This window comes from Triticum dicoccoides, chromosome 3A, assembly GCF_002162155.2.
Source record: "Triticum dicoccoides isolate Atlit2015 ecotype Zavitan chromosome 3A, WEW_v2.0, whole genome shotgun sequence".
Lineage (NCBI taxonomy): Eukaryota > Viridiplantae > Streptophyta > Magnoliopsida > Poales > Poaceae > Triticum > Triticum dicoccoides.
In genome coordinates this window covers 96,193,212-96,208,754 of record NC_041384.1, presented here as the reverse complement: position 1 = coordinate 96,208,754, position 15,543 = coordinate 96,193,212, and the positions used below count along the sequence as shown (strand labels likewise).

The following is a 15,543-nucleotide window of genomic DNA, read 5'->3' as shown; positions in this document are numbered from 1 at the left end:
CGAGGGAAAAATTATCACAGAGGATAAGTTAACACGTTGTTTGCAGCAAATGCAGATTGAATGTCCTGGAAAAGTCATAGTCAAGCAAGTTGGTAGGTTCAAATACCTTATATATTTCCAAGGGTCAGTAACTACAACTTTGTTTCACATGTTGTGTACTGATGCTGCTGGAATCCAGCTACCTTGTGGTGCATTCTTAGTTCAGAAATGGTCCACGTCTGCTGGAGCAGTATCTTCTAGCCTCTCTCAAAAAGAACAAATAAGAATTACAGGGCTGACAACTGAGTTTTACAGACCGGCTATAATTGCAGACATCATGAGCCCTCACTACATGTTAGAAAACAGCAGCCATCAAGTTGATGATTCTCCTGATGTTTGGTTCTATGATTGTGCCATGTGGACAAATGAAAACAAAGATATTCTAGAGGTCATATCTATTTGGGCTGCTCCAAATGGATTAACAGTGGAGCAGTCACCTGTTCAAGATCTTCAGGTTCCTCTGCAGTTGTACCATGAAAGAATTATTATCAACTAATAACACCATGCTTCAGGAGCTGAGATCACAGTGCTGACATATCTACCTGAACTGGGCAACCTTCATTATTTAGGTGTTTCTGTAAATAAGTATAAGTCAGACTACTATGTCTACGCTTTTGCGCCATGCAATCTGTCGCTTGCTGCCAACTACTTCTCCCTTGCGTACCTTTTCTTTTTATGTTCTGGCTATGCCACTCCAGAGCTGTCCTCCTAAGGATAACTCTTCCTTATCAATCTTTCTTTTTAATTAACCAGCCCATTTCGCAAAACAGATGTTGTGTTGTTTAAAATTCACATGCGCGATACTGGATTTTAATTACACTTCTTTGAACCCTTCCAATCTAAGTATTTTTTCCTAATATATAACTGATATATGCCTACTGCAGTAGAAATTACAGAATGGTGATCCACCTGATTATTCATTACTGAGGAAATGTTTTGTTTTTCACATGTTATCTTCACAGTCTTTATTAACGTTCTTACTGCCTTCATACAATTTATGATTCAAAAGAGGCCGCCCAAATAAAAAATAGGCAGTTCAGTTCTTTGTATTTATTTAATTATTACTTGGTTTTTGATTCCCTTTCTTTCTTTCTTCGGTTTTGTTCAATTTATCTTTGTTTCTTTGTTGTGCCTTTTGTTTTTCGTTGGTTTTCCTTGTACATTTTTTTATATACCAGGAACATTTATATATATACACATTTTATTTTATTTCAAACAAATGATTAAAAAGTCTGAATTTTTTTTCATGTCTACGTTTTTCATACACATTGTACATATTTTGTATTCATCAGGAATATTTCTGTATACACGTTAATTTTTGGCAAGTACATGATTAACATACTTTTGAACTTATATTTTTTGATGTATAACTTTTCATGAAAATTATACACTTTTTTGCAATAGGAATTTTTAATATATACACTTATTTTTTTCATATACATGACTACTAATTTCTAACACATATATTTTTTATGCTGCTTTTTCCATACACATTGAATTTTTTTCTACATCTGGGACATTTTTTATATACATGTTTAATTTTTTTTAAATCCATGATTAACATTTTTGAAAACTTATATTTTTATGTCCACTATTTCCACACACATAGTATGTTCTGTATACAACGTATACTTCTATTAGTTTAGCCTCGCGATATAATACGTGTCCTATAAAACTAATTATTAACCCTATAATAAATCACGTCTATTTTCACACTCTGCAAGCACACCTTCGCTCACACCCACAAAAAAAATGGCACGTACATAAACTTCAGCATATATAAAGGTTCCACCCGCCAGCCCATATGCAGGCCCATTATTTCATGGGCTAAGAACCTCATGACAAATACATCCTTTTTTGCCAGGTCCACTCCTTCTGCCTTATCCTCTCCTTCAGACCAACCGAAACCTAATCCTCTCTGCTTCGGGTGAGTTCATCCCTTCTTCAATGCTCTCTTACCATTGTAGCACCAGATTTCTAGGCCTCCTTACTTCCCTGGAAATTTACAGTTTGTTTCAATCTGCAGACTTTCGTCCGCCCTTCTGTCTTCCTTGACGACGATTTCTACCGCTTGCTGCCCCGTCCGTTCTGCCTGCAGAGGTATTTTTGTAGATCTCAGATTCAACTTATCTCGCTCCACCGTTTAATGCGCCTGTGCTTGCCCTCGTTACATTGAAGATTATGAACGTCATATGAAAATGAGAGAAATCCCTATTTATTCACTGGCTCAGTCAAATAGTCTGATATTTACCCTTGACTTTGTCTAGGTGAACAAAGCACTCCGCTCGAGTTCATGGTTTTCCTATACTGCAACAAATTCTTTATTTTCCTGCCTTGTTCTTGCTCATAAAATTACATATACCAGCTACTGAATCGACTGTTACTCACCAAGCACCGCACATTTTGCTTCATCCATCTATACATATAGAAGATTCATCTGCTTATATTAACCATAGATTGCTTGCTATCATGTCGTCTCTGCTTGCTATTTACCTCGTGTATGTGCTTTCCTGCCTTCGATGAAACACCATTACACCACTGCATGATATTCTCACTTCTCAACTAACATCCTGTAAAAATCTTCAGGACAACATGAACACTGAAAATCACCAATATGTTGCTGATGCTAATGGATTTGATAGAGTTACCAAGTCTGAGGTCAATAAGAAAAATATAATGCCAGTATCTTATGCGGGCAAACTTCGCTACATGACTGAAAACTTCCATGATGCTGTCGCTGTTTCACGTGTCCATGGCTTACTTGATATATTCACAGACTTCACGTATGATCCAAACTGGCCTGAGATAGTTCAGGGTCTTGAGCATGGACAACAAGCAGTCGATGAGGCTGATTTTACTGCTCAAGTGTATCAACTGAAACTCCTTGAATACGTGGAAAAAATTAAGACCGGACAGGTGTTTGGGCCTGTAGTTACTGGTAATGTAGCCAGTGTCTTCCCTTGGTTTCCTTAACTTTTTCTTCTCCATGCATCTTAATTTCCCTGTTCTTCACTTGTCGTCTTGTTTTCCAGTCCTCCACTGCGTGGACTTCCAGAAGAGGACTCTGCCCCATGCACATATCCTTGTTTGGCTGAAAAAGATTATGGGCAGGTCATAACACCAACTTCACTAAATCCTCTCTTTCATCTGCTATTAGTATTTCTACCAAATTTAGATTCTTCTTTCTTTTCCATGGTTTCTTCTTTCGGAATTCCTAATAATTAAGCTGCCCATGTCACAGGGATCTGCGTCCATTAATGTTGACGATGATGCTCTTGCGATTGCACATGATAATGCCATGGAGGCTGCACTTCGCTGCTTTGGATCTAACAACTAAAGCCCTGTCCACAAAGACAAGTGAAAATTGCTTTGCCATTGCTGTTTTCACACGATTGGCCAAGTGCCCAGAATAGCCTGTTACTATGTTTGTCGCATGTTTCCAAACCAAGTGTTTGGCAACCCTCAATCATACATTTCCTTATTTATGATCTGAACTAGGCTATTTTCATGCTCTATGGATATCGTTATTAACCCTTTGTTGGTGTGCCCTCTGTACCTCATGGCTATTTTAATTTACTACAAATATTTATTTAGCCAGGCTACGTAACGTACGTACAAGTTCACTGTAGCGTGTCCTGTTTTGAAGTCCATCCTCGCATGGTAAACATACTTGATATTTAATCCTACGGTTTAGGCGCTCATGAGCCTACTACTGTTGACAATGCCCAAATAAATTGTACCGACCCTACACACACCCGGCTTTTCCTCGGCCGTTGCATCTCTAGGCCCAGGTATGTGCAATTACAATGGTAGTCTCGTTCCTATCACACTCATAAATCCTACATGCTCAACCTAACTATATATCTTACGCAGGCTTAAGTAGAAGAAAACAATAGAAGAAAATTAAAAACAAGGAAAATAATAATAAATGAAGAAAGGGACAAAGGAAAAAGATTCGGTGGAGCCGTTCGCTACCGCTTCATATTCGGCTCCTCATGGGCCACAAGCGTCGCTACTCGTGGGCTGACTAAATGATACATGGGCCATCAAAAAACTATGCGGCCCAGCCGCAGCCTACCTATGGCCCGATGGCGGTAACTCTCACCCCCGAGCCCCCGACCAGGCGAGACGCCCTTATCCTCTCCTTCTCCTCTCGTCTTATCCATCCATCTCCTCACACTCTTCCTCATCGCCTACTCAGATCTAGCCTGCGGCAGCATCGACGCCAAGCTCAACATGGAAGCCACGAAGGCTGCTGCCAATTGACTCTTCCCGACGGTGTTCCTTCCGCACCGTTGTGTTTTACTTCCCTTTGATCCCTTCTCATGCCTTTTCCCTCGTGCTTGTTCTAGATCCACGATTTCTTTGCCGACCTGACCAGCGCCCCTTCTCCCACTGCTGAACGTCGTCTTTCTCGGCAGGTAAAGTCCTATTCCGTCCCACTTTTCTTCAGCGTGTGACTGCTTTTGAGGCACCAATGCATGATGCACCTATAGAAAATTGACCCTGGGCATCTGTATCTACTTAGAATCACTCTTCTCATCGCAAAATCCAACCCGAAGAAACAACTCCTCGCCCACCGTTTTCCCTTCTTCTTCCTACCCATATAGACCTGCAGGTGATACTATACTTAGAGCCAGATTTTTCTGCAGTGACGTTTTGTCTTGCTTGCGCCAGGTCCCAGCAATGGCTTCTGTTCTTCTGCTTGATGCTATGTTAGAGAAGGTTGGCCTTCCAGCGGCCACCTACTCGGCGTTCCCAACAGAGGGCACGCATATGGAGGTCACCGTTACCTTTTACCCAATCAAGATCAAGCTCGGGAGGTCACCTGTCAAAGTTTCAATGTCTACCTCACAGCACCAGGATCTAGCAGAAGCTCAGGATTATGTGGCTGCTGCAGCAATTAAGTACATGGATGCTTACGAGGGTGCGGTTCCAAAAGATTACCATTATGATCAACTACGGACTGTGGAAAAGGCAAATATACTATTGGGTCAGCAGCTTAAGGCAATGAAGAGGGACAATGCATCTCTGAAACAAAAGCTGAAAGAGAGCCTTGGCATAAACAAGCTCCTCAGCAAAGGATGGGATGGATCCTTGAGCACGGAACAGACCATCATCAACAACCTTAACCATCTGGTCAACAGCAGGCTAAGCCCAGGGTCTACTCCAGATGACCTGGAGCTCAATAATGTTCTTCTCAATGTATAGGCCAGCTGTGAATACCTTCAGCAGTACACTGATGAGGCCATGGTCAACCTTCAAGAAACTGGTGTGTATATCCTTATGGCCAGGAGCAGTTAACAGACGACGATGAGGACCCGCCAACCTCACTTGATGATGAGCAGATCTTCGACAATGAAGGAATGCTCTAATGATTTATGTGTCGTACCTGAAGATAACTTCTAACAGCCTTGCAAGAATCTTCAGATCACTGCTATCATCATTAGAGCCAGCTGTTGCTCCCTACTAATATAGTTATCTATAGCCATATGTAATATATATCCTATCGCACCATGGCACAGTCGGTTCTTCCGAAGCTATCTGCTGAGCCTTAATGATCTATGTGTGTATGTGAACCTAATGATGTAATATGTCCTATCGAACCATGCCACTCTCCATTATGCCAAATCTACTGCTGGATGTTCATGCTTTATTTATTTGTTTCGCTACGCTCTGCTGTGTTTAAATCATATGTCTAATAGCATTCTTGGATCTCTAATAGCATTCTTATGCTTCCAAGTTTATCTCAGCGTTATGCCACGTTTTTTTAGATTTAGTTACATAGTTGTGTGTGCTAACTGAATAATTATGCCACGTTATGCCTTCAGAATCCAAGGAGCAAGCGGCGGCTTCAAACGAAGTCTGTGCATGCCTCTTCTACCAACTCTTTCCTTTGAGCAGTCTCATCTGTGGTTTATAATAACACACGCTGCCACCTAATGACATCATCCCACAAAGAAAAAATAACACAGATCTGCGAAAATCACACCAGAGCCCACCACCTCTGTCAGAAGAAATGTTATAAATTGTTGGCAATTATACATCCTAAATGCACCTATACCTTATAGACTATGTGATTTAGGCTAAAGATAAAGTAACTAGAATATTTTGTCACTACGATAAATACATAAAGAACATATCCTTAGCTATTATTATAGATCATCTTTCTTTCACACAGAGTTTCCATTATAGATGTTTACTGTTGTGCGCTTTACTATTAGATGCTCATACCGTCTCACCTTATGCCAATTGGCTAAAATTACCTGCTCCTGCTTATAGCCTGATGGCCCAATGTATGTGAGCAACTGCCTTCCAACCTCGCTAAACACTTATCGCTGCAGGGTCAAATCCTTCTCGCCATGGATGACAACTTATTTGTGCATCTGCTCCCAAAGGTAAGATCGCCTGACATAACCTGTTGTTGCCACCTACTCGTCTCTGCAGCATCTCCGAGGAATCATGTTCATTGTTAACTACTCATTCCACAGCTTGTTGCAACACTGGTCACCGTCAGCAGGCAGCACATGCTGCAGTTATCCGTAAATGCCCTTAGAGTTATGGCAAGCCAATCAGTACACTATGACAAAGATGATGACAGTTTCTTTGCCACTGTTGAAATACATGTTCCAGCACATGAAAATATTCCTCAGTTTAAAACAACCATATTTGCTGGACACAACTGCCAAACAACAAACGCGGCTCATGAATCAGCGAGCGTTGCTGCTCTACATTACATACAGCAAGCAGGCATTCTAATTATCAATGACCTGAATTTCCTTGAGCTTCAAAAGTGCAAAAAAGAGGTGGTCAGAGCCAAGTCATGGTCAGACATATTTGAGCATGAAACAGTCAAGCTAAAGAGAAAATTAGGTTCGTTAGAGAGGGAATTAGCATCTCTTAAAGAGAACAGTGATGTTCGTAAGCCAATCCAGCAACCCCAGGCAATAGAAGAGCCCGACCAACAGGTACAGGCTGAACCTTCTACATCATGCAATTTAATTATTCTTTGCTTAGTTCTTCCTAATTAGTGAATATATTTATCTATCTTAACACATATCCTAAATTCATATTAGACTAGAATTAAAAAACAGGGGATGCCTCATTGTGTTGTGTACAAACAGGGGATGGCTCATTGTGTTGTGTTGGAATAGAACACAAAGAAAATGCTGCAGAATAATCAAACATCCATTGCTGTTTATCTAGGATTATTGATTGCTCGATACAAATGTGTATGTATAACCTCTAAAAAATATAAATGGTACAGATATGTACCTCATATGATTTAGCTTAAATTTTTGTTATGCTGCTGAGAAAATTGAACAAGTTTTTTGTTTGTGTATTGAAAACACGCGCCACCATTTTCATCTAAGAACTTCTACGCACAAGCTGATTCCATTCAACGGCTTGAATCTTAGCTTTACTAAGCATTTTATGTTTTCAACTGTCTTCCTGCCTGATGTTCCTTTAACTCTGTGTTTAAAGCCCTCAGCTGCATTGCAAATGTCAACGTTGCCTACTGAACAACAGTTTATACAGCCTATTCCAGTTGCAGACATGGTCAGTCATATCCTGTGTTTTAACGTGATATATATCTTTCAACTACACTTCGTATACCACTACAACCACATGTAATTCCATTTCTGATACAAACAGAGGTTGAACAATACCAATGAACCAATGAATATATTTTCTAACTTCTCACTTCAGCCTCTTGCTACCTCTTTTAGCACTGCGTTGATTTTCCCCGAAGAGGAAGGGATGATGCAGCAAAGTACCGTAAGTATTTCCCTCAGTTTTTGAGAACCAAGGTATCAATCCAGTAGGACACTACGCGCAAGTCCCTCGTACCTTCACAAAACAAATAAATCCTCGCAACCAACGCAAATAGGGGTTGGCAATCCCTATAGGGCCATTTATGAGAGTGAGATCTGATAGATATGATAAGATAATATTTTGGGTATTTTTATGATAAAAATGCAAAGTAAAATAAAGGCAAAGTAAATAGCAAAGTAAACAACTAAGTAGTAGGAGATTGATATGATAAAGATAGACCCGGGGGCCATATGTTTCACTAGTGGCTTCTCTCGAGAGCATAAGTATTCTACGGTGGGTGAACAAATTACTGTTGAGCAATTGACAGAATTGAGCATAGTTATGAGAATATCTAGGTATGATCATGTATATAGGCATCATGTCCGAGACAAGTAGACCGACTCCTGCCTGCATCTACTACTATTACTCCACTCATCGACCACTATCCAGCATGCATCTAAAGTATTAAGTTAAAAACAGAGTAACGCCTTAAGCAAGATGACATGATGTAGAGGGATATACTCATGCAATATGATGAAAACCCCATCTTGTTATCCTCGATGGCAACAATATAATACGTGCTTTGCTGCCCTTACTGTCACCGGGAAAGGACATCGCAAGATTGAACCCAAAGCTAAGCATAATTTTAATGATAAAGATAGAATTTTTGATGCGGAGTGCTACTTGGCATAATTTTAATGTAATTCTTCTTAATTGTGGTATGAATATTCAGATCTGAAAGATTCAAGACAAAAGTTCATATTGACATAGAAAATAATAATACTTCAAGCATACTAACAAAGCAATTATGTCTTCTCAAAATAACATGGCTAAAGAAAGTTATCCCTACAAAATCATATAGTCTGGCTATGCTCTATCTTCACCACACAAAATATTTAAATCATGCACAACCCCGATGACAAGTCAAGAAATTGTTTCATACTTTTGACATTCTCAAAACCTTTTCAATCTTCACGCAATACATGAGCGTGAGCCATGGATATAGCACTATAGGTGGAATAGAGTGGTGGTTGTGGAGAAGACAAAAAGGGGAAGATAGTCTCACATTAACTAGGCGTATCAACGGGCTATTGAGATTCCCATCGATAGATATCAATGTGAGTGAGTAGGGATTGCCATGCAACGGATGCACTAGAGCTATAAGTATATGAAAGGTCAAAAAGAAACTAAGTGGGTGTGCGTCCAACTTGCTTGCTCATGAAGACCTAGGGCAATTTTGAGGAAGCCCATCATTGGAATATACAAGCCAAGTTCTATAATGAAAAATTCCCACTAGTATATGAAAGTGATAACATGAGAGACTCTCTACTATGAAGATCATGGTGCTACTTTGAAGCACAAGTGTGGTAAAAGGATAGTAACATTGTCCCTTCTCTCTTTTTCTCTCATTTTTTTCTTTTCCTTTTTTTATTTGGGCCTTTTCTCTTTTTTTATGACCTCTTTTCTTTCTCTTTTTTTATTTTTTGTCCGGAGTCTCATCCCGACTTGTGGGGGAATCATAGTCTCCATCATCCTTTCCTCACTTGGGACAATGCTCTAGTAATGATGATCATCACACTTTTATTTTTCTTACAACTCAACAATTACAAATCGATACTTAGAACAAAATATGACTCTATATGAATGCCTCCGGCGGTGTACCGGGATATGCAATGATGCATGAGTGACAAGTATGAAAAAATTATGAATGGTGGCTTTGCCACAAATACTATGTCAACTACATGATCATGCTAGGCAATATGACAATGATGGAGTGTGTCATAATCGGAATGGTGGAAAGTTGCATGGCAATATATCTCGGAATGGCTATGGAAATGCCATAATACGTAGGTATGGTGGCTGTTTTGAGGAAGGTATATGGTGGATGTATGATACCGGCGAAAGGTGCGCGGTATTAGAGAGGCTAGCAAAGGTGGAAGGGTGAGAGTGTGTATAATCCATGGACTCAACATTAGTCATAAAGAACTCATATACTTGTTGCAAAAATCTACAAGTTATCGAAGCAAAGTATTACGCGCATGCTCCTAGGGGGATAGATTGGTAGGAAAAGACCATCGCTCGTCCCCGACCGCGACTCATAAGGAAGACAATCAATAAATAAATCATGCTCTGACTTCAACACATAACGGTTCACCATACATGCATGCTACGGGAATCACAAGCTTCAACACAAATATTACTCAAATTCACAACTACTCAACTAGCATGACTTTAATATCACCATCTCCACGTCTCAAAACAATTATGAAGTATCAAACTTATCATAGTATTCAACACACTCATAAGAGAATTTTTATTATTAATCTTGCATACCAAGCATATTAGGATTTTAAGCAAATTACCATGCTATTTAAGACTCTCAAAATAATCTAAGTGAAGCATGAGAGGTCAATAGTTTCTATAAAACAAATCCACCACCGTTCTCTAAAAGATATAAGTGAAGCACTAGAGCAAAATTATATAACTCAAAAGATATAAGCGAAGCACATAGAGTATTCTAACAAATTCCAAATCATATATGGCTCTCTCAAAAGGTGTGTACATCAAGTATGATTATGGTAAACTAATAAGCAAACACTCAAATCATACAAGACGCTCCAATCAAAACACATATCATGTGGTGAATAAAAATATAGCTCCAAATAAAGTTACCGATAGAAGTAGACGAAAGAGGGGATGCCTTCCGGGGCATCCCCAAGCTTTGGCTTTTAGGTGTCCTTAGATTATCTTGGGGGTGCCATGGGAATCCCCAAGCTTAGGATCTTGCCACTCCTTGTTCCATAATCCATCAAATCTTTACCTAAAACTTGAAAACTTCACAACACAAAACTTAAAGTAGAAAACTCGTGAGCTTCGTTAGCGAAAGAAAACAAAAGACCACTTCAAGGTACTGTAATGAACTCATTCTTTATTTATATGGGTGTTATACCTACTGTATTCCAACTTCTCTATAGTTCATAAACTATTTTACTATCCATAGATTCATCAAAATAGGCAAACAACACACGCAAAACAGAATCTGTCAAAAACAGAACAGTCTGTAGTAATCTGTAGCTAGCGCAAGATCTGGAACCCCAGAAATTCTAAAATAAATTGCTGGACGTGAGGAATTTATCTATTAATCATCTTAAAAAAGAATTAACTAAATATCACTTTCCAAATAAAAATTACAGCAGTTCTCGTGAGCGCTAAAGTTTCTGTTTTTTACAGCAAGTTCAACAAGACTTTCCCCAAGTCTTCCCAACGGTTCTACTTGGCACAAACACTAATTAAACACAAAAAACACAACCAAAACAGAGGCTAAATAATTTATTTATTACTAAATAGGAGAAAAAAGCAAGGAATAAAAATAAAATTGGGTTGCCTCCCAACAAGCGCTATCGTTTAACGCCCCTAGATAGGCATAACAAGCAAGAATAGATCTAGGTATTGCCATAATAATAAGATAGATTGTTAAAACTCATTTCATATTCTCTATGTTCAGCAGCAAGTTTTCTTTGAGGCAAGCAAAAGTAATCAAAATGGCTAAATTTGTAGGGACAAAAGTCTCCAAGATCAACCATGGGAGGTATAGGTTCCTCCTTTGGTCCTTCATATTGCAGAACCAATTCATCATTATAAGCATTCTTTTGACAGAACTTTCTGAGCCTATATTCAAGAGAATATCCCAATTCATTATCTCGAGTAGCCAAATCATCATTAAGTTCAGAAATTCTATCAACTAAAATATTGGTAGGAACCCTTTTTCTAAGATTTTCATTGAAAGCAACATAGTCTAAAGATTGAAAACACATTATTTCTTCTTGATCAAAGAGGATAGTCTCTATGGGAGGACGACAAGCGTCCACCCTATAATGCGCAAAGATTTCTTTGGCCTCTTTTATTATGAATCAAAACTCATGAGCCAAAAAGATAGTAACGACACGCTTAACAGAAGAATGCTCAATATTAGAAAATTCTAGGAAAATACTTTGTATAGAAGGATGCATGTGCATGAATTGTCTCTCAAGTTCAACTACGAGCATGGCAATAGCGTCCGCAAGACTACTACTTCTATGAAGAATAGAACTACCCACAGAAGGTAAAGCACTGGCACAAGCAAAAAAATCTTGAATAACTCCTTTTCCAATAATATTACCACTACCAACACGGAATCTTTTTATATGTGAGATAGTGGGTTCTTTAGTAGGAGCATCAAAATTATTATCGACAATAGTATCCCCAATTTCAGACATAGAGGCAGAGGGTAAATAACTAGCCATAACGACAAGCAAGCAAACTAACACACAAGCAAACAAAAAGCAAGCAGACAAAAAGGGAAAATAGAGAGGGAGGATAGAGAGAGAGAGAGAGAGAGAGAAAGGGCGAATAAAATGGCAAGCATGACTTGGGGGGAGAGGAAAACGAGAGGCAAATGGCAAATAATGTAATGCGGGAGATAAGGGTATGTGATGGGTACTTGGTATGTTGACTTTTGCGTAGACTTCCCCGGCAACGGCGCCAGAAATCCTTCTTGCTACCTCTTTTAGCACTGCGTTGGTTTTCCCCGAAGATAAAGGGATGATGCAGCAAAGTAGCGTAAGTATTTCCCTCAGTTTTTGAGAACCAAGGTATCAATCCAATAGGAGGCTACACGCAAGTCCCTCGTACCTGCATGAAACAAATAAATCCTCGCAACCAACGCAAATAGGGGTTGTCAATCCCTATAGGGCCACTTACAAGAGTGAGATCTGATAGATATGATAAGATAATATTTTTGGTATTTTTATGATAAAGATGCAAATTAAAATAAAGGCAAAGTAAATAGCAAAGTAAACAACTAAGTAGTAGGAGATTGATATGATAAAGATAGACCCGGGGGCCATAGGTTTCACTAGTTGCTTCTCTCGAGAGCATAAGTATTCTACGGTGGGTGAACAAATTACTGTTGAGCAATTGACAAAATTGAGCATAGTTATGAGAATATCTATGTATGATCATGTATATAGGCATCACGTCCGAGACAAGTAGACCGACTCCTGGCATCTACTACTATTACTCCACTCATCGACCGCTATCCAGCATGCATGTAGAGTATTAAGTTAAAAACAGAGTAACGCCTTAAGCAAGATGACATGATGTAGAGGGATAGACTCATGCAATATGATGAAAACCCCATCTTGTTATCCTCGATGGCAACAATACAATATGTGCCTTGCTGCCCTTACTGTCACCGGGAAATGACACCGTAGGATTGAAACGAAAGCTAAGCACTTCTCCCGTTGCAAGAAAGATCAATCTAGTAGGCCAAACCAAACTGATAATTCGAAGAGACTTGCAAAGATAACCAATCATACATAAAAGAATTCAGAGAAGATTCAAATATTGTTCATGGATAGACTTGATCATAAACCCACAATTCATCGGTCTCAACAAACACACCGCAAAAAGAAGATTACATCGAATAGATCTCCACAAGAGAGGGGGAGAACATTGTATTGAGATCCAAAAAGAGAGAAGAAGCCATCTAGCTACTAACTATGGACCCGTAGGTCTAAAGTAAACTACTCACACTTCATCGGAGAGGCTATGGTGTTGATGTAGAAGCCCTCCGTGATCGATGCCCCCTCCGGCGGAGCTCCGGAACAGGCCCCAAGATGGGATCTCGTGGACACAGAAAGTTACGGCGGTGGAATTAGGGTTTGGCTCTGTATCTGATCGTTTGGGGGTACGTGGGTATATATAGGAGGAAGAAGTACGTTGGTGGAGCAACAGAGGGCCCACGAGGGTGGGGGCGCGCCTGGTAGGGTAGGGCGCGCCCCCTACCTCATGGCCTCTTGTTATGTGCCTTGACGTAGGGTCCAAGTCTCCTGAGTTCTATTCGGTGAGAAAATCACGTTCCCGAAGGTTTCATTCCGTTCGGACTCCGTTTGATATTCCTTTTCTTCGAAACCCTAAAAACAGGCAAAAAAACAACAATTCTGGGTTGGGCCTCCGGTTAATAGGTTAGTCCCAAAAATAATATAAAAGTGGATAATAAAGCCCAATAATGTCCAAAACAGTAGATAATATAGCATGGAGCAATCAAAAATTATAGATATGTTGGAGACGTATCACCTCTTTTAACTCTGTATTTAAAAACCTCAAATGAATTACGGGTGTCAACACCACCACATGAACATCATTGGACTGAACTTTTCACTGTTGCCAAGAAGGTCAGTTATTTCCCCTTTTCAGCTAATCTATATGCATGCTGCAAGTACGCTTTCAATACCTGTGTAATAACATGTCCTGACCATGTGCAGCCCAAAGAGAACAACAAAGGCGATGGCCCCTTCCTGTCAGCTACAACATCAGCTCATAAATTACCTTCTTCTAGGTAAGCGAGTACATGCACACATTTCCAATATCTTATCACTCAAAAACTCACAAATTATCTTGTCAGTGCCAGAACTCTAACATGAAAGGATGGCGTTGGCGCAATAAGGACTTTGTTTGCCACCAAGAAAGAATCCACCAATGCTTAGATGCCAAGGGATCAATTAGCAATAGCACAAGTTCTATTAGCTCGTGTAGTATATGCTGGAACTCTTGGTTGTACGCTTTTGAGTAGCCTATATGAGGTAACAAACAAAACACCTCTTCAATATCAATGTATTATACTTTCATGATTTCATCTACTAAAAATGATTCTACAATCTATTTAGCATTTGTATGCTTTTATAAACTATAGTAACATATTGCTGTTAACAAGGTAGATTAAAGTTCCAGGGCCTGGTCAACACTTTTGCCTCATTTACTTCTGGGAATAGAAAAAAATCCAACTCTCAAGAGAGGGCTGCCTACAAATTGTTGTTTTCACACGATTGTCCAGGTACCCACAATAGCCAAATACTATGTTTGTCGCATATTTGAAAAACCAGTGTTTGGCACTCATAAAGCCATGGTCAACCCCAGTCATACATTCCCTTATTTAAAATTCAAACTAAGCTATTTTCATATTCTATGGATATCATTGTTAGGCATTGAAATCTGTTATAAAATATTTACTTACCGTATCTATAATTACCAGTGTAATGTTTCCTGCTTTAGAGTCCATGCTTGTATGGTAAACGTTACAAACTTAATATTTAATCCTAAGGTTTAGGCTCTCATTAACCTAATACTAATTCCAGTCGACAAGCAAATTGTGGCAAACTCACGCACTATTATCATGAAATTTAGCTAGGTATTGCCCTCCTTGCAACCATGAAATCAATAGCCAACCTCCGTATAGAAAGCAGATCAAAGAAAAGCTAGGGTGTGTACACTAAAAAAGAAAACAGGAAGTAAAAAAAATGGAAAAGGGGAAAAGAAAAAGGGAACTTCCCCTGCACCCTGGGCCACGCCAGCCCAACAGGCCAAGTTGGCCCGGCCTCCCCCTCTATCATCTCCCACCCCGCACACTGTTCCTCCGACCGTGACCCCTTCCTCACCGCTCGTCCCCCCTGGACCAGGTGCGGCACCCGGCGCCGCCACGTCGCCGACGAGAGGATAAGATGCCCCCGCCTCCTCGGTCCTCACCTAGCCTCCCCCCTACTCAGCGATGTCAGCAAGAGTCATCCACGCCTGTGACAACAAAGGTAATTCACCACCCAAGTTCATTGATCCCTCATTCTCCACTTTCCCCTCACCTCAATTTCTTTCTTC

The 15,543-nt window shown here is 39.9% G+C and overlaps 1 protein-coding gene across 2 annotated transcripts; it reads left to right on the top strand.

Annotated features, from left to right (window-relative positions):
• The first annotated feature begins 1,859 nt into the window (after positions 1-1,859).
• Positions 1,860-3,575, top strand: LOC119267340. Of its 2 annotated transcripts, none has more exons than XM_037548709.1 (5): positions 1,860-1,966; positions 2,066-2,139; positions 2,626-2,977; positions 3,072-3,150; positions 3,281-3,575. In XM_037548709.1, the coding sequence occupies exons 3-5, from the start codon at positions 2,632-2,634 to the stop codon at positions 3,450-3,452; spliced, it is 597 nt and encodes a 198-aa protein (XP_037404606.1). In that variant the 5' UTR covers positions 1,860-1,966; positions 2,066-2,139; positions 2,626-2,631; the 3' UTR covers positions 3,453-3,575. The 2 variants fall into 2 exon arrangements, with proteins under 2 accessions (XP_037404606.1, XP_037404608.1); XM_037548711.1 differs by having other exon boundaries at positions 1,866-1,966; positions 2,816-2,977.
• The last annotated feature ends 11,968 nt before the right edge of the window (positions 3,576-15,543 follow it).